At 45.8% G+C, this 19,513-nt stretch overlaps 1 protein-coding gene and 1 long non-coding RNA gene across 2 annotated transcripts in view; one reads left to right on the forward strand and one right to left on the reverse strand.

Moving 5' to 3' along the window:
* The window catches only part of LOC104005966 (uncharacterized), a 111,791-nt gene that overhangs the window by 87,672 nt on the left and 4,606 nt on the right, over window positions 1-19,513 (forward strand). The window contains exons 5-6 of the long non-coding RNA XR_010156408.1: window positions 11,568-11,641; window positions 12,288-14,222. This is a non-coding gene — a long non-coding RNA (uncharacterized LOC104005966). The remainder of the gene's footprint in view (window positions 1-11,567; window positions 11,642-12,287; window positions 14,223-19,513) is intronic.
* CYTL1 (cytokine like 1) lies at window positions 6,224-11,134 on the reverse strand. The gene is made up of 4 exons (XM_001155365.8): window positions 10,938-11,134; window positions 8,778-8,822; window positions 8,479-8,607; window positions 6,224-6,872 (listed from the first exon to the last, which is right to left on the reverse strand). The coding sequence occupies exons 1-4, from the start codon at window positions 11,088-11,090 to the stop codon at window positions 6,789-6,791; spliced, it is 411 nt and encodes a 136-aa protein (XP_001155365.1). The 5' UTR covers window positions 11,091-11,134; the 3' UTR covers window positions 6,224-6,788.

Here is a 19,513-nt window from a genome sequence, read left to right on the forward strand (position 1 = left end):
GTGAGGAAGAGATATATAATTATTTTTTAAGTGGATAGCCTATTGTCGTAACACCATTTATTGTATTGTCTATTATATTCCCTGTGACCGGTCTTGTATTCTCAGCAATTTACCGAATTTCTCTGGGTCTGTTTCTGGGATCTCTCTTCTGTTTCACTGGTTATTTATTATCTTTGCATCAATACCCCATTTGATTAATTTGTATAACTTTATAAGGAATCATGACACCTTATAGGGAAGTTCCTCTCCCTCCCATTTGTCTTTTCAAAACTTATTGATCTTTTACATTTGTCTATAAATTTTAGAGTACATCAAGATCCATCCTGTTGGGATGTCCACTGGATACACAGAATTTATGTTAATTTGAGATTCATAAACATGACTATCACATTAGTTATAGAGGACATTTTTAATGTCCTTTAACAAAGTTTCATAATTTTCTCCATAAAGTTTGTATACATATTTTCTTACATTTATTGCTAGGTACCTTATATTTTTTTCTGCTATTATAAATAAGATTAGTTTTAAAATTGAATTTTCCAATTAGTTGTAATATTTTATGGGAATACCATTCATTTTTATTATAAAATTTTGACTAAATAATTAAACAAATGTATAAATGTGCATGTATATATATGAATGGTAAAACAGTGTTCCATTGTGTACCTACTACTCTGCTTAAGAATAAAGTATTGCTATTAATTTTAAAGTCCTTCTTTAAAATTACTGTTCTCCTCTATCCCATCCTCTTCCTCTGCTCCTCAGGTGGATTCCATCCTCAAATTTGTTTTAATCACTCTCTTTAACTTCTTTAAAGTTTTAACCCACATATTTCTAGCCCCAAAATATATATTTTATGCTTTTCCTGTATTTGTTCTCTACATTCTGTATGTCTTCTTCTGCTGCTTATATTTTCTTCCTCACTTTATGTACCTGAGATTCAGCCATATCATTACGTGTCATTATAGTGTATTAATTATCATTATCATTGTATGACTCTACAACAATTTATATATCTGCTCTATCATTGATGGGCATTTGGGTTATTTCCAGTCATTTGCTATTATAAACATTCTGCCATGAGCATCCTTAGACATATTTGCTGGTCCATAGGTAAAATAATTCATCTAGGGTACATTTTAGGGTTAAAACTTGCTGGGGTATAGGATATGCACATTTCTAAATTTTCTAGGTAACAATAAATTGTTTTTCCATGTAGCCATATTACTAGCAGTATGTCATGTCCTGGTTGCCTTAGGTCCTCCTCAACACTTGATATTGTCAGATTTTGAATTTTTAAGCATGTTTGTAGCTATAAAATGATATTTACTTGAAACTTCACTTTTAAATCTAAAGATAGAGACAAACTGTCCTAATCCACTTATTCTAACTTCAGACCCTTCCTCTCCAGAGAAGAATAATTTCTAAACTCAGAATATGTATAACTGCCCAGGCCAGAGGAAGGATGCCCAATGCTGAGGAAGTGACAAAAACTTGAGCCCATGTTCTGACTTAGGAATGCCTTGAGCTGGATTGAGGCAGCAGAAGTGGGATTGGAATCAAATGAATTAAGAAGCAATGACTCTGGAGCAAGTTTCCTTGTCTTTGTGTGGCAGCCAGGAAATTGTCGAAAAAATAAGCAGACTTGCATTTCAGGAATTTGATTGCAAACATTTTAGAAATGCATATCGAGTGCCCAAATAATGCCTGGGTTGCCTTCACCATGAAGAAACATAATCTAAGTTATGACTCTGCTGACTTGACCATTTTCCACATATTGGTACTCTATTTTTTTTAATCTTCTGTCCTCTAACCCTTAATTGATGTCAGGACAGCCCTTTCCTCTATCCTGTGTGTTCTTGATCTGACAATCTACACAACTGAACATTCTGCAAATGCGGAAGGGGATTTTGCATTTTTAGCACTCTTGCAAATCAACTAGGCTTAAATGATGAGGATTTTTGCCTAATAATTCTCAGTTGGTTTAAATTGCCCCTGGGTGTGAAGGTGCAATGCTGATTTCAGCAGTCAAAGGACATGATCTGCCTTCCATTTTAATGGCTCACCTTGACCACTGTGCTGAGGATAAGCTGTGTCAGGGCAAGGATGGAAGCAGAGAGACCCTCTAGGTAGCCACTGCAGTAATCTGGGGAAACAAACTCGAGTGACCTTGGATCAGGTGGGCAGCTGGGGAAATGCTAAGAATTGGTCACATTCTGGGTTATTTAGACATTAGAGAGAGCAGGATTTCTGATGCCTTGGAAGTAGGTTATGGGAGAAAGAAAGGAGTCAAATTTAACACCATGCTTTTTGGTACAAGTGCAAAGATGGTCTCTAAAGCCACGAAGCATGAGATCCTAAAGAGAGTAAAGAGCACACAGAGGAAAGGAAGGGAGTGAGGGCCGAGCTTAGATCACTCCAATGCCGAGAGGTCATGGGAAGAGAGGACCTAGCAGCAGAGGTGGAGAAGAAGTAGCCAGTGGAGTGGGAAGACTCAAAGAGGTGGCGCCCTGGACACAAAGTGAGAAAAGTACTTCAAGGAGGAGGAAGCAATCAGCTGGGGCAGGTTTGATGATGAGTATGATGAACATACAAGGATGAAATAAGTACAAGAGAGAAAGGTAGTCCAGAAAAGAGAGTTGTTCCTTCTAACGGGGATTCTGCAAAAGTTTCAGGGTACAAGTTACACTTAAGCAGTTGAAAGACCATAGGGGTTTCCAAGGGTGTGGGAGGTGGGAAGGCAGCCCGGCACGTGCTTAGACATGGAGGTAATGCTACATTCAGAAAATGCTTTGTTGTGAGAAGTGGGCATGTGTGTGGGAATAGGGGGAAAATAGTAGTGGGTGAGATCAGGGAAGGCCAAGGCCAGATGAGGTGAGTCTTTACAGGAGCAGCTGGTGGGCATGAAACAGAAGAATATTGGAAGCAGATTTGCACCATAGGAAGATTGCTCTGGCTTGTGGATGGAGGGTGGATTTGGAGGGAGGGAGGAAGACATGAGGACATACAGGAGGGAGCTGTTGCTGTTGTCCAGGTGGGAGGCTGGAACAAGGGTTTATGTTCAACTGTGCTCTTGTCTTGGAAAAGGGAGTGCATGGACTTTTGTACTGCAGGTACTGTCATCCAAAAGTAACCCTGGACTCTTCAGCAACTACTGCATTGGCTTTGATGGTAATTAGAGCTGATTAGAGCTCTTATTTCCATCAGAACCTATAAGTGCTTGAAATGTGTCAATTCATGTTATCTCCCAAATAAGCCTATGACATTTGTATTATTGTCATCCTTATTTCTCAGAGGAGAAAACCGAAGCACAAAGGTGCTAGTAAATTGCGCACCCACACATAGCTAAGAAGCGACAGAGCTGGATGAAACCTCTGCACTCACCACTTCCGTGGCTGTGCTTTGTTTCACGAGGTGAGACAAATCAGCTGAGGAAGTAGAACATAGGCCCTAATGACTAACAAGCCTATGAAAAGCAAGTCCCGCTTCTGATGGGGAAGCCTTAGGGGAGAAGGACCAGTGACTGGCAGACCCTCACTTGGGACAAGAACTAATGCTGGGGTAAGACCCACCAGAGGATTGAGTCCTGAGCACAGACACACCCGGTGTTTGTTCTGAGAAGCTTCTGAACTAAGGCTGAGTCAGAAAAAGCCAATGGAGAAGTCAAGAGATACAGAGGAAACAGGGATAACCAGCTGGCTGTGCAGAAAGCTGAAGAAGGAGTCCAGGGTGGTGGCAATGGGCTGGGACACAGAGGGAGGAGCAGTGTCCTTGTTTTGTTACTGTTGTAACCCAAATCAAGGAGGCCCCTTCAGGAAGTGACAGCCTCCAACCATGTCCAATCCTTCTGCTTTGAAAGGCATTCTTCTTTACGTGACCCTGGTCATGCAAGTAGTGATGGGGTAGGGATGTGCTGCCTGGTAGCCTTTACCGCAAGCAAAGCCATTTACATTTGGATCCCTCTACATTTTCAGCTCCATTTCTCAACCTCCCTAACCACATAATGGCATCCAAACCATGCCATTCACCTCCCCTGGAAGCCTCCATGCCTGTGGTGGTGCTATAGCTTCTGCCTCCACCCCTTTTCAGCTCAACAAGCTCCCCGTCACATTGCGAGTCCTTGCCCAAACTGCAGATCCTCTAAGAAATCTTTCTGCCCCTTATTTGCGCCTTCCTCTGCTCTCTTTCAGATTTTGCATTTGTCTCCCTTGGTAACCTAAAAAGGGAAATTCTTTACTTTTCATCTCAGTGTTTGTTGAGTTCATAGTAAGCACTTGGTACATATTGAAGAAGTGAACAAATAAATGTCCTTTGAAGGAATGCAGATGGAGCTGGAGGCCATTATCCTTAGCAAACTAATGCAGGAAGAGAAAATCAAATATTGCGTGTTCTCATTTGTAAGTGGGAGCTAAATAATAAGAACACATAAACACTTAGTGGGGAGCAATAGACACAGGGGCCTACTAGAGGGTGGAGGGTGGGAGGAGGGAGAGGATCCAGAAAAATGACTAATAGACACTAGGCTTAATACCTGGGTGACAAAACAATCTGCACAACGAATCCCCATGACAAGAGTGTGCCTACATAACAAACCTGCACAGGCACCCCTGAACTTGAAAGTTTAAAAAAAAATTTTTTTAAACCACAAATAAATGTCTGAAATGCTTTAATTAGTTCTTGTCTTCACTGGTTTGCTTTTACTGCCTGGAACTAGCAAAGGGTTAGCAGAGCTATGAAATGACTGTCTCACTTGCCTGTTTGTCTGGAATCCCTTCACCACCACGTATTAGCTGTCTGGAGAAATCACTTAACCTTTGAACCCCATTGTGTTTCCTCCACTGTAAACCAGGGCGTATAGCCCCCATCCTGCAGCATCTTTGTGAAGAATCAGTGGCTAAGGAATGCTGTGTGCTGGGTTCCATGCCGCCATATTCAGTATCAGCCAGGAAGTGGTAGATGGTGGTGGTGGTGGTGGTGATTAAAAAAAGAGTCAGTCTGTTGCATTATTTTCCTTTGCAAAAAGGTTATTTATTGAAAAAGTGATTGTTGTGGGTTGAATTGTGTCTCCCAAAAAGATATGTTGAGTCTTAACCCTCTGTACTGTTAACATGACCTCATTTGGAAATAGGGTCCTTGTAGATGTTATCAGATTAGGATGGGATTATATTGGATGAGAGTGGCTCCTAATTTAATAGTCTTTTTATAAGAAGAAACAATTTTGAACACAGAGACACAGACACAGGGAGAACACCAGATGTTGATGGGGGCAGAAACTGAAGGGATGCATTTAAAAGCTGAGACATGGTGAAGATTGCCACCAATGGCCAGAAGCCAGGAAGAGATGAGGAAGAATCCTGTCCTAAAATCATCAGAGGGAGTGTGTCCCCGATGATGCCTTGATTTCAGAACTTCTAGCCTCCGGAACTATGAGACAATGCATTTCTCTTCTTTCAAGCCATATAGTTTGTGGTCCCGTGTTACAGCAGACCCAGAAACTAATAATTCTGTGGACTTGTGCTTCTAAATAGAAAATACAAACTTATAAATCTTTCTCATAAATCATCTGAGAAGTTAGAGGCATCTAGGATTAAGGAGGAAAATCCTGGTCTATATGTTGAGAAAAGAGGAAAAGAAGCCAAAAGACTCCAATACAACATGTGGAATTTAGCAAAATCAACATTTGAGATACTTTTTCAACAATCCCGTTTCTTAACTGAGATTTTATTGTTGGGTTCATAAATTAATTTAACAAGCATGTTTCACCTGCAGAGAGCCAGGGTGGCCACGCTGGGAAGAGTATGGGCTTTGGAGTTACACAGGCTTGGGGTCAATCCAGGCTTCCCCACTTAGCAGCCAGTGGCCTCAGGCAAGTTACTTGACCTACATGAGCCTCAGCCTCCTTCCGTGCCCAACTCCGGGTTTGCTGTGTGGAGTCAATAGTTGATATTTGTGATAAGTGCAGCAAAGCACTGCCTGTGGGTATGATGCAATCTGCTCCCAACGTATATCTCCAAAGGAAACATCTGTCCTCAACAGAAATCAGAGCATCCCCAACACTTAAAGAGCAGACATTCATGCAGGTGGATGAAGCAGAACCAGAGACACTTGAGCTTGACTGAAAGAAGGAGAAAGTTGCATCATGCTTAGAGCAGGAGTTTTCAAGAGAAGTGTGAAAAAAACACAACCCTGACATCCACCTTGGACAGATACAACAGGACACGTGTTTCTCATGTGAAGAGATTCTTTATTTGATTTTCATCACCTTTCAATGAAAGAGTAGGTCCTGTCAGCACTACGTAAAATATATATCTTAAGAGCATTAATTTCTTTTTAAATGAAAGACAGTGAAGAAAGTCTGTGTTAGAAAAAGGCATAATAGAAGCTTGGTTAAATGTAAGCAGGTTTCTATCAAGAAAGAATAAAAGTACCATTACTCCATTAAACCAGTAATAAAAACATACTATTGTGCATGTTTTCAAAATAGTTGTTCATAAAAGTGAAGCTTGTTAGTCCTTTTCTTCTTTTTAGTGACCAAATGAACATGCTGTGTATCTAACCATCCTGGCAAGACATGAGTCAAGGGAATGAGAAGCATGGTTGCTAACTCTATGCTCAAAGGAGGTTCCTGGGTAGGAATACCAGCCCTGTTTTCCAGAAGGTAGAGAGATACATAACAGTTTCAGATACAACTAACACAAGACCTGTGAGGGTCATGGCTCTGGCCCATTAAGTCTGGGTAGCTGACATAACTTCAGTTCTCTTGGGTTCTTTCTCTGGTCTGAGTTCCCTTAGCGCTGACGATCTGGCAGGACCGTAGTCACTGGGATTGGGTATTCCAAGGCATTGCAGTCATCCAACAGGAACACCAAATCCTGAAAAAGATGTGCAATGAGCAGGAAAGTTACTGAAGGTGGCCACGGAGTCCATATGCAACTGTAGGGCTCTTGGTTATCCTCAAAGGCCATTTAGTTGTTCCCCTTTCTGTAAAAACTTCCCATGCCTGACTCTCCCCAAAAAGGGCTAGTCACTTCTTGCTTCACATTCCAATAAAATTTCATTCTCATTTCACATAATTTTCACTTCACATTCCAATAAAATTTCATGTTTTATGGAATTCACACTTACATTGATTGACTAGATGGATAGATGAATGGGTGAGGGAGGGAATAAATGAATGAACCTTAGTTGCTGAGCAGCACCCTGGGTCAGGCATTGGAATGACCTCACTTCAGTCAATACCACTACTCATCACACTGTTATCATAATTGTATCAGCTTCCTATCTTCCCCCACAAACCAAAGGGAGCAGGGAGGAGGAGGAAACTGGGTGTGGGGGAAAATTCATAACACATCTTTCATACAGGATCAAGAAATTATAACTTAATAGCTAATTACTACAGTTTCCAGAGGAGCTTACTCTGGGCTAGGCATGGTGCTAGCAATTCCATATTTAGTCACCCTACTGGGCTTCTTAGGATCAAGGGAGTTACTGCAGTGCCCACACAAGGTAAGGGTGTAATTATTATTATCCACCTCATGAGATGGGCACTACCGTGTCCTCAGTTCAGGACTGAGGAAACTGTGCCTCAGAGGAGTGAAGGGACACTGCTGTGATTTGAATGTGGTCCCAAAAGTTTATGTGTTGGAAACTTAATCCCTCTGCCTTTGTACGTGAATTAATGTAGGCTTTGACTTAATGAATGGATTAATGAGGGCTCTGCTCTTATGAATGGATTAACGTCACTACCTTGGGAGAGGGTTGCTTATTGCAGGGGTGGCTTTGTTAAAAAAGTGAACTCTCTCTGGCTCTTACCCTCTTGCTGAGTGATGACCTCTGCCATGGTATGATGCAGCAAGAAGGCCCTCACCAGATGCCAGCACCATGCTCTTAGACTACCCCCTAGCCTCCTCCATAAGCTAAACAAACATTTTTTTAAAAAAAATAACTGACCCAGTCTGTGGTGTTATGTTATAGCAGCAGAAACAGACTAAGACAGGCACTCCCACTTGGGAAGCAGGGAGATACAAACCCAAGCTCAGGGCTCTCTGATGCTGAAGTCTGTGCCCTGCAATCACATGCCTCTACTTTCCACATTTTAACTATTGCTGATTTTCTGTCCTTTTACCCTCTCCTACCAGAATCCTCTTATCAGAGCACACCTGAACCTCCTCCTGCAGAGTCTCCTCTAACCTGCCTCACTTGGCTCCTGGCAGAGTCTATCTATGTGGCTGGGGTGTGGTCCTGGGGTTTAGCCCCTGCATCAGTGTGCAGCTCATGGACACAAAGGGCCTTGTCCTGAACCCCATCACCCAACAAGGCAACCATGGTTGAGAAAGGGCTTTGTGAACTGAAAGCATCTGCGAAACATCTCTGCTCCTCTTCCTTGTCACCATCTCCTCCCAACTCTCCTCTTTGAAAAGCTCAGAAAGTCTTGGCTGATAGCAAGTAGAAAATAGATTTTCAATGGCATCCACTTACTCTCCTGCAGAACGAGTTCATGATGGTGTATAGCTTCCGTGCTTTGTCCTTCAAGGAATCTACCTGGGCCACTTTCCAACACGGGGGCGAGGCCACAAAGTCCCGCAGCTTGTCCAGCACACAGTAATTCTGGGAGTGGGCAATGGGGAGGGGGCTTGTGGGAGAAGTCAGTAGCAAGAGGAACAGGGACTGAGCTGCATAAGATCTCTCCCTGACTCTGTGCCACACAGCCAGCAGCAGAGGTTCAGACCTGAGTCCCTCAGCCCAAGACCTCCCTCCCCCAGGGAGAACCCTCTTACGTGTATGTCCAGGTACAGCCTGGGCAGGTATCTCACACACGGCTCCTGTGGAAAGGGATAAGGGGTTCTGGGATGCCTACAGGGGCATACCTGGTCACAAAAGGCTCCCTAGTGGCCCTCGCAACAGCCAGACCAGCGCAGATCCCTGGGGCCCTCCCTGATGCTATGACATGCACAGTACTTTCTTGTGCCATACGTCACACTCCTCCAGAAATGGGCGACTGCGCTTCCGGAATTAGACTTTTAGAATACAACTTTTATATCATTTGCTATGAACTAGGGAGCTGTTTTATATGCATACCCATTCAGAAATATACATACACGTATATACATAAAAGCAGTCTTATAACTGTAATATAGAAATAGTGACATATAATACAGTAATACAAGTATACATACACAGTATATATGTACATCTATAAAACAGTTCTATAAATATTTAGTTATATAACAGTTGTATAAGTTAGTTATATAGTAACTTATATAATAATATACTTATATAATAACTTATATAAGTATATTAGCTATATAACAGTTGTATAGCTGCATGTAATTATAGATATTATATATACTTACATAAGTAAGATATATGTAATTATACCTATTGTTCTATAGGCATTCTATAGCTAATATATAGTTGTATATAGTGTATAATATAGTAATATCGAAGTGCATAAATTTGCATACTTTTATATTTCTATATTGGGCTTCCATTTTTGCGCAGGGCTGAAGGGCAAAAGCCCTCGTGCTCTGCCCTCTCAGTAATCCCCGTGTGACCATGGGCAAGTGCCTTCCTTCAGTCCTCAGTTGTGAAATTAGAGATTTAGAATGCATAATCTTTCCACTTTCTTCCCGCTCTGCGGTTCAGAGCCTCTGAACTTTTTAAACCTTTTAAAATCAGATTCCTTTAAAAGATGATTGCTGTCTATATTCGATAACAAGAAACTTGTGGGTAAATTGTGGTGAAACTGTACAACAAAATGTTAAAACAAAAATTAACTTATTTGATAGTGTCATTAAAAAGTAAGTTGCAAAACTGCTTGTGCTGTTTGACCAAAATTTTGTTTACACACACACACACACCACACGTATTTGAATACCTATATGTAGACAGAAAGCTGAAATATGATCCGCCACAATGCTACAGCAGCAGCTACCTCTAGGTGGTAGAATTACAAGCAAGATTTTTTTTCTTCTTTGTACTTTATTTTCCAACTGTTCTACAAAGTACAATACTTTTATAATTAGGGAAAAAATACATGTTATTTAACTTTTAAAAAGAAAATACCAAGAAGGTGTTAGCTAGGCTGTTGTAAACCCCGACATCTGAGAAACATTATGTTTTGTTTGAAGCATTTGCAAGTGATTAAAAGACACTTTGAAACTTTACAAAAGCTTTTAATGAAGTTTAATGCATTTTGTTTCGACGGAGAAGCAGGCAGAGGCCTGGGTTCTAGTCCCCAAAAGCCCTCCCGGGACTTCCCCTCTCTGAGTCCCCAGGTCTGCCTCTGAAGATCGTGCTCACATCAGCTGGCATCTGTTGAGTACTTGTTCCTGTAGGCTTGGCTCTGTGAGCCGTGCCTGTGTTCACACCTGCCTTTGATCGTCAAAGCCACTCTAAGGGGAGGGGTGCTACTGTCATCCCATTTTACAGACAAGAAAACTGAAAGGCAGAGGCTGAGAAATTTGCCCGGGTCCCTCAGCAGATGAGGGACGGAGGCCAGTTCTGTGAGCCACCTCTTAGGGCACACTCCTCACTAGGCTAACAAAAGGAATACACAAGCTTCATTCCTCCGTCCTCCTTAACTCTGATGGGGAGCTGTTTTTCTCCCCATCCTCCCACTCCGTTTTTTTTTTCTTTTTTCTTTTTTCTTTTTCTTTTTCTTTTTTTTTTTTACATTTTACAACAGATCCTTTGATATTTGCTAGTAAGTTACAAAAATTGTGATGTCTTTACTTTTTCTTGTGTTTTGAAGAAAGCAAACCATTGGTATCACATTTAAAAGGAAATGAATAAAACACAAATACTCTTGAGATTTACATTTACTAGAAAAGAAAAATATCCTTTTCTCTCTCTCTCTTTTTTTTTTTCGTCTAAAGGCAAGGGTTTAAGAACTGAGTCTGCCATGCACCCCTGTCCTGAGCGGGCGGGGGACTCACCGAGGGCTCCGAGACCTGCAGGAGCTGGAAGTCGCGGGTGATCTCCTGGCTCAGGGCCCGCATGCGGGAGTAGCAGGTCGGGGGAGTGGGCCGCGCGGCGGGGGCTCCCGCCAGGAGCAGCAGCAGCACGGGCAGAGGCCCAGGCATCCTCATGGTGCCAGGCGCTGGTGCAGCCTCGCCGCCCGCCCCTTTATGCAGGCTGGGGGTGGTCCAGGGCGGCTCCACGCCTCCACTTCCTGTGGGGCCAGCGCAGGCTGCGGTCCATCCAGGGTGGCAGAGAGGAAGCCAGCACGCCCACCGGGCAGGGCCGGGACAGGAATCTTCTCAGACACGAAAGCCCCAGGTTAAGAGGAGGGGCTGCCTGGAGGAGGGGGTGACAGAGGGTGGCTTTGCCTCCCCCACACTTTCAGCAAGAAATTTCTTTCTGCACAGGGGCTTTTCCTGAAATGGCAGGAACAGCAGATGGAGAGGGGTGGGGGATAAGAGGAGGACAGAGATGGAAGGAGGGGAGGGTCAGAGGAGAGGAGTGGGCAGTCAGGCCTGGGTTTGGATGGCACCGTTTGTCAAAATGGATATAGTGCCAGGAGGGAAAGGGACTAGCAGGGGATGACTGAGCATCCCTCCCTCCAGGCAGCCCGCAGTGGAGCAGGGATGCAGAGCTGCGGTCAGGCCACCGGTGTCCTCGTCCATCAATCGCTAACCAGGTAGGTGAGCCTTGGGCCAGGGCCCCCAGCCTCTCAGAAGCCGTGTGTGTCTCTCGGTCCGGAGGATGGGCTCACTGAGCGGCCGTATGTGTGGGGAGTGTGAGTACCCCCACCCTCTTCTACCTCAAGCTCCCAGCACAGGCCCCGAGGGAGAGCAGACCCTCAGGAAGGGTTAGTTTTCAAGAAGCGCATCTCCCTCAGGGCTGACTTCCCAAGATAGTGGCAGGTAAAGGTCTAGGCTCTCCACTTAGACGCCCTGGGTGCAAAGCAGGGTCACTGCCTTCTGGCTTTGACCTTGGGCAAGTTTCTTCAGTGTTTCCTCCATCTCCTTATCTGTGAGATGAGGATGGTGAGAATGGCTCACTCAAAAGGCCATAGTGAGGAATCAACGGGATACAGCATGACTGAGCAAGCCTCTTGCCAGGCCCATTGTGTGTTTCCAAGTGATCGGAGCTAATAGCACTGTCTCTGTTAAATCCAGCAAGTGTCTCTGTGAGGTAGGTGCCACAGAAAAGAGTCCCATTTTCCAGGTGGGAAAACTGAGGCTCAAGAGTTCCAGCAACTTGCTGGAGGTCACAAAGCTGGAGGCACATGGGTTGGGATGAGACTTCAGGCCCTGTCCTCCTGCCATTCTTCCACCCCACAGGGCAGGATGGGTGAGGAGCAGGACTCTTGCAGGCAGAGATGAGTTGGGGTCCTCGGGCTGCCCAAGATCAGGCAACAAGCAAGAAGGAACTGTCAAAAGGGAGAAGATTCTTCCTTAACACTGAACGTGACTTACATACCAGCAGCCACCAGGCCAGCTGCCATTGGGAATGCTATGAGCCTCACAGCCAGCCAATGAAGTGAATGGGGTTATTCCCATTTCCCAGGCGAGGAAACTGAGGGCCTCAGGGGATATGAAGCTGGGAAGAGCAGTGGAGCCCTGGAGCTATGTCTGGACCTTCCTGCCTCCAAAGCTTCCTCCAACAAGGGAGGAAAGGGGAGCATCCTGGGCAAGCTGCACATTCCCAGAACAAAACAACCAAAGACGCAGCCCACAGGGATGGGTGAACCAGAGCATGGCATCCTGGACACAGGGCTGGACTGAGGATCAACCACAGGGATGAAGCCCGGCTCCAGCTTGTCCCCACTGTATTTGCCAGGAGAAATCCCTTCTCGACCTGGCCTCCATTCCCTGTCTGTAAACAGGATAGCATCACGCTGGGCGATGTCTGAGGTTCCTTCCAGCCCCAGTGTTTTATTTATCTAGTTTCTGGTGGTAAAAGCCCTGGGCAGGGACTGTAAGCTGTGCCTTCCTGTTTTGTAGGTGAGAATGTGTTCTCTAAACACCTTTAGCAAGATGACATGGGGACCGCGGCCTTCAGGCAGAACTGTGTGTGCTTGGAGGTGGCAAATGGAGGCACAGATGTTTTCTTCTGGGTGAAGGAGTCTCCACACTCCCTCCATGATAGTGCCTGGGGCATGGGCCTCCCTGGCAGAATAGCTGGCCCCAGCTGGGGACTCTAGGTCTGCTTTAAAATGCTCCAGGGCTTCTGGATGTGCTCATGGAATGGGCTTAAATTCAGAGCAGGGAAGAAAAACAAGCCCATGGACCAAACAAGTCCTGCACCATTAGATCAAGGAGACATTGCTGTGCTGGAAAACAGGAGTCGTTTGTGAGATAAATGTACTGCTGGGAGACTTGACCTTGTTCCACCCGCAATACCGTGTGCGGTTATTCATGGGACTTCTTGGGTAAATCAGCTGAGCTCAGAGCTGCAAGGAGGCTTATAGGCCTTCCCATTGAGCATGAGAATGAATAAGTGGCTGTAGCCATAAGCTGTCACTGGTACCAACTGAGACACGGTGGATGCTGGGCACCTGAGGAGTCACAGTCAGTGGGGAGACAAGGAATGAGGCTGTTGTGCACTGGGCCAGGTGCAAGAGAATCGCCACCTCTCACTCTGCCAAGCCAGCAGTGGGATGAACGGGAAGAACCCAGAGGAGAGGGTGCCTCGTGCTGATTCCCAGGGCAGATAGAGACAAGGAGGAACAGCCTGTGCCGAGCCCAACACACACAAGCTTGCATGCCGAGCCCAATGCATGGCAGTGTGCATCTGGGAATTCTGTCTGCTTTCTGGCCCTCTCCAGGGTTCCTCCGCATCCTATGCATGATACATTGACTTGCCTCCTGGCATCTGTCTCCTTTAATGACCATGCCCTTCTCCAGGAGAGAAAGACAGTCTTTCTCATCTGTTTCTTGGCACCCAGCACGCAGCCAGGTAGAGCGGATGACCAGTAAGGTGTGGCTGAATGGACTTGGTGACTACTCATGTTACTCAGAGATTAAGGCACAAGCCCACTAAGAAACCTACGCAGGACAGCCTGACGTGGCTCCCCACCAGGGGCTCCCTATGAGACGCTGCACTGGATACAGGCTGGTGGACCCCCGCACGTGTGTTCTGTTCTCAAATGTCTCCTTCACCATGAATCACCTGCATCCTCCCACCAGCTCTCTCTCTGCCCCCTTCTGAGGCTCCTTCAGCAGTTGGCTGCTCCAAATGTTAAAAATCCAGGCAGGAATTTGCCCACAAATCAGGTAAGCCCTTGTCTCCGCCAAAAGGTCTCTTCTGGTTTTCTTAATGTCTTACGTCAGGCACGGACCCCATCATGCAGGAGAGCTGAAGAGTCAGAGTTAACGAGCAGGTGAACATCTCTGAGGTAGATATCGGCCATTGCCTTTGGATGGGTTCTTCATTTGCCAGATGCATGTCTATCTATTTATCGAGAGTCTATTGTGTGCCAGGCACTGAGATGGGTGAAAAGACAGTGAATGACAGAGTTGCTATCCTCTCGGAGGAGATTGATGAGGGCAGCTGACACTCTGGGTGAGTGGTGTGACGGCAGAAATCCTAGTGTTTCTGGAGCCCCTAACCCATCACTGGCAGCTGCTCCCTATCAGGTGAGAGCTGAGAGGTGACGATTGCAGTGGGGAAGTGGGGTAGGTATGAAGGCATGTGTGTGTATATGTGTGTGTGTGTGTGTGTGTGTTTGTCTGTGTCTCTGTGAAAGACAGAGAGTGAGGGAGATTGTAAGATATTGTGCTGCTGGCTTTGAAGATGGGAGAAGAGGCCACAAGCCAAGGAATTCAGGAGGCCTCTAGAATGCAAAGAAAGATTCCTGCCTAGGGCCTCCAAAAGGGGCCCAGTTAGACCCCTTCTGAGCCCGGAATTGTAAGATCATAAATTTGTGATGCTTGGAGTCCCTCGGTTTGTGGTGATTTGTTACAGCAGCCACAGGAAACAAGCATACTGTCTCTCTGGGGTTTGGTAGAATAACAGAAATTAATGTGGGAACCTAGAAATTATCCAGATCTACCTGCCTGCTGCTTATCCTTCCTTTACAGTCTCCCTGTCAAGTGCTTGTCCAGAGTCTGCTTGCATACGTCCCTGGACAGGGAGCTCTTTGCCTCTTACAACTTCCTTCCAGTCTCTAGGCAGCTCCAAATTCTTCCCAGGGTGGAGATGAGATGTGATGACACCCTGGTGCAGGCCTTCAAATCCTGTACCTTCTTACGCAGAACAGAGGTGTGGCGATGTTAAGACCATTCTCATTCTTCAATGTCTCTACCTCCACTCCTCCCTGCCCCTCAAAACAGAGTCAACTCTCTTTTGGAGCTACCATCCCCACTTCTTGAACCCTTTTAATGAGAAGTGGCCTCAAGACCCTTCAATTACATCACGATTAACACCTCTCTGTCTAGAGCCCTATCTCCTCCCAGTGGCCATTTCTAAAGCAGAAATTCAATCTTGCTCCTCCTTGTTTCAAAGTCTCCCTGGCTCCCAGACACAAACCCTGCTGTGTGTCAATGAGTCTTATACTATGTGGGACCCAGACTGGAACACAACCCTTCCTGGGAGATCTGGTCAGAATGAGGCTATCAGCAACTTGTTTTGAGCCTTTCCTATGTCAGTTAGGACTGTAGGCTCTGTGTTACAGAAAATTCAGCATGAGACACAAAAGTCTGGGTTTTCTGGAAAGTGCAATTTGAAAATATAGAGGGAATCTGGAGCTCAGGAATGGTTTGATCCAGGAACTCAATGAAGTCACTAAGAAATTATCTCTTTCTCTGTTCTATATTGTGATAGTGTTTTCATGTGTCATCTTGACTAGGCTACCATCCTCAGTTATTCTAACAGTAATCCAGATGTTACTGTGATGGTATTTGTAGATGTAATTAGAGTCCTTATGCAATAAGCTCTATGTAAGGGAGATGATTTTAGATACTCTGGGTAGGCCTGATTTACTCAGTTGGAAGGTCTTAAGAGCAGAGCCAAGGCTTCCCTGAGGAAGAAAGAGTTCTGCCTGTGGAGTAGCTTTGTCTGTTCTGGTGATTCCAGTTTGCACTTCCTGAAAGCCTACCCTACTACAATTTTGTACTTGGCCAATGTCCACAATCATGCAAGCCAATTCCTTGTACTAAATCTCTTAATATCTCTCTGCCACTGGTCATGCTTCTTGGGTTGAGCTCTGACACATATACCATTAGCTCCATCCCAAAGCCAGGCCCTGTCCTGAGAAGTAGGGTCTCCCTTGTGACCACTGAAGAAAGTCCTGAGCTTTGTGCTGGAAGCGGACCCTGCCTATGCCCTGTCCAAGCCTCCTCAGCCCTGACATTTAAGGGCAGGTGGGCTAGGCTTCACCTGCCAGCACCACCCTCTTGCCTCAGGCCTTCCTCTGGCCATAGGTGCCTGTTCTGCCCACGTTAGAGCAAGCCAGAGTATTGGGGACTCTTAATGCCTCCCAGAAGTAGCCCTCAACCGATAATTCATGAAAGTTGGGAAGAGTCTGGCTTCTGGTTAAAAATCTGTGTGTCATCCATGGGCAGTTACAATGGCTTTACACAACAGGCCCCCAAGGGGATTGGGGGAGCTGCCCCCGCAACCCCAGGCTTGGGACACAGCCAGAGCTTTGCATGCAATCTCTGAAGGGAGTTGCTGTAAAACGCTCAGGCCCTCAGGCTGGCCAAACCCTTTACCTATTTGCCTGGCACCTTCATTCGTGGGTCTCTTTATCTGAGGACTTGGGCCAGGTCCTCCCCAGGCGCCTCTGCAGAGACCTCCGAGTATGGGAGGGGGGAATCCTTGACACCCCTTCCCCCTTCTCTGACTCAGGACCCAGCACTTTTCTACTTGGGGCCGTTTCCCTGCCTCCCCCTCCCCCGTGGTCCATAGACCAGCAGGAACCTTTTGTTGGGGCTCCCTCAACAGTGAGACGACCCCCACCTCCACATCTGTGCTGGTCCACTTGATCCCCCATAGTGATGTGAGGATGTGAGGAAGCACCCTTCCAGGGGGGAGGTGGAACGGGGGAGCTGGGCTTCCTCTGGTTTGGCCTCTTCCTTAGACCATTGCAGTGAGTGACCAAAGGCTTAACTCTCATTTTTGGCTCTTGCTTTAACTTGGCTGCTTAGACACCTGCAGCTCAGCTCTGTCTCAGCTCAGCTGAGCTCCTAACTCATTGGTGTGTAAATATCCCTACTCCTTTACCCTGTTGGTGGGATAACTCTAGGTGAATTCTACAGGGTCTCTGAAAGTCCCCCAGCAGGATCAAGCTCTAGGGGTCCACAGTGAGAACTTGCTTGATGGTAATCCATGGATGTATTGGCTTTCTGTCCTTCTCTGTCTCATGTTCCCATTTCTCTACAAGTGTTTTCTGGGCTCGCTCTCAAAGAAACGTCTTGCACTCAAATCCTTGTCTCAGAGTCAGCTTTTGGGGAAACTCAAACTGAGTTTATGGTACTGGCCCAACAGAGGAGTCCCCTCTAAACTATGACAAGAACAATGTGATCACACATATTGGCCTAGCCCACTAATGGGCCATGAAGGTGAGACACCCTGGAATGGGGTAAGTGAGATGGGGCGGAGACATTACCACAATGTGAAGTACGCTTGTCTCTTTCTCTAACACAGCCCAGGGTGGTCCAGGACACCATGTCCCATGACCGACACCTCTCTTAAGCCGCCTCCCTTCCAGGCCTCCACGACTCCCTCCCAGTGCAGACCTTATCCCAGCAGCAGACATACACAGGATGAGGAGATCCTTCCAGCAGATACCAAACCTCAGCTGCCCATTGCTTAAGTACCTTCTGTTTTCTTCTTGTGATCTAATATTTTCAGGATCTGAGACTTTTAAAAATCATTTCAGGAGAAAGAGCATTTAACCCTTTCCTGCAAGCTGTTCAGACAGGCATATTCCAATAAGTGATACAGGTAACCAGGGAAATACTCTTGGTTTTCAGTCCTGAGGGGTTATGGGATGTTCCCAGTTGTATTAGTCCAATCTCATGATGCTATGAATTACCCAAGACTGGGTAATTTACAGGAAAAGAGCTTTAATTGATTCCCAGTTCTGCATGGCTGGGGAGGCCTCAGGAAACTTATAATCACGGCAGAAGGCATCTCTTAGCAAGGTGGCAGGAGAGAGAATAAGAACCGAGCAAAGGGGGAATCCCCTTATAAAACCATCAGATCTTGTGAGAACTCACTCACTATCATGAGAACAGTATAAGGGAAACCACTCCCATGATTCAGTTATCTCCACTTGTTCATGCTCTCGACACATGGGGATTATTACAATTCAAGGGGAGATTTGGGTGGGGACAGAGAGCCAAACCATATCACCAGTGAACTGTAAGAAACAGCAACCTGCTGTTGGCTCTGGCCTCTTGTGACATGGCTGGAACACAGACTATCACCTCTCCTGCCTGCTCCCTGTGTTCCCATCCTGTGCCCACTTGTGGTGGAAACCCAGGCTGAAATGGACATCACCATTCTCAAATGTCCTCTGTTGCCCAACCTGCAGCCAATAGCTGTCTTTGACAAGGATTAGAAGAGTCCAGCAGCAGCTTCCATCTTTTTTAGAAAACATTGCACTAGACCACACGAAGAGTCTGAGTGCTAAGGTAAGAGCCTAGCATTGAACACATCAGTGCTTGCAAAGAGGCTACCTCTTGTTCCCTCACTTCTGCCTGCATTTGAGGTCAGGAGCCACTAATCAAGCTGACAGCCAGGAGGTGTTGGGGTTGGGGTAGACTGAATAACTAGCCGGACATCGCCTCTGGTGCTCCTGTTGATATTGGTATTCCTTTGGTTAAAAGTAACACATCTTCCCCTGTTTATGTGATGTGTTTTTGAGCTTGTTGCTTTTGCTCTTGGCAAACCCAGGTGGAAAGTTGGCCCACACGGCCCAGAGTGAAGGAATGAACACAAACACCAAGGCTGGGCTTTGCTTTTGGGCAGAGATTATGAAAAGCAATTCATGTTTTAGAAGAGAGATTCCTTCATAAGCCCCCAAAACATGGATTTGAACTTTAATGAGAAACAGCAGGCAGGAGGAGCTGTGTCCCAAACATTCCCCCAGGCCTGGTACACAGAAAGGACTCAGAGAAAGTCCTTCAAGAAGAGTTCCAGCTTGTCCTAGGAAAAAGACTATGGGCTTTGGAGTAATACAGACTTTAGTTTAGATCTCACTTATGTTACCATGCAGCTGTGCAAATGTGGCCATTACTCATCCTCCTTTGATGTGGGGTTTATACCACTTATTGCACAGTTTTTGTGAAGAAGAAAGAAACATGAAAAGCTGGAGTGACTGTGGTTTTTGTTTTTGTTCTTTCTGGTTATCAACCCTGTTCCATAATCCCATCCTGGTCTACTTCCTCCCTCCTGCTACAGGAGTGATGATGGGCCCATGGCCCAGGAGGGACTAATCAGTGTCTCTACCTGGGGTTGAAAGATGCACACAGGATGAGAGCTGCCCTCTCATGCCCCTACCATGGCTATGTGGTTGCCAGCAGTTAAGTCTTTTGCTCTGGAGTGTGCAAGACCAGGA

This window comes from Pan troglodytes, chromosome 3, assembly GCF_028858775.2.
Source record: "Pan troglodytes isolate AG18354 chromosome 3, NHGRI_mPanTro3-v2.0_pri, whole genome shotgun sequence".
In the NCBI taxonomy this organism is placed as follows: Eukaryota; Metazoa; Chordata; class Mammalia; order Primates; family Hominidae; genus Pan; species Pan troglodytes.

Coding starts and splice junctions, on each gene's coding strand:
- CYTL1 (XM_001155365.8), bottom strand. CDS start 11,090: ATGAGGATGCCTGGGCCTCTGCCCGTGCTGCTGCTGCTCCTGGCGGGA. Junction 8,608..8,777: donor GGCTGTACCTGGACATACAC/GTAAGAGGGTTC, acceptor GCCCACTCCCAG/AATTACTGTGTGCTGGACAA. Junction 6,873..8,478: donor TGAACTCGTTCTGCAGGAGA/GTAAGTGGATGC, acceptor CATCTTTTTCAG/GATTTGGTGTTCCTGTTGGA.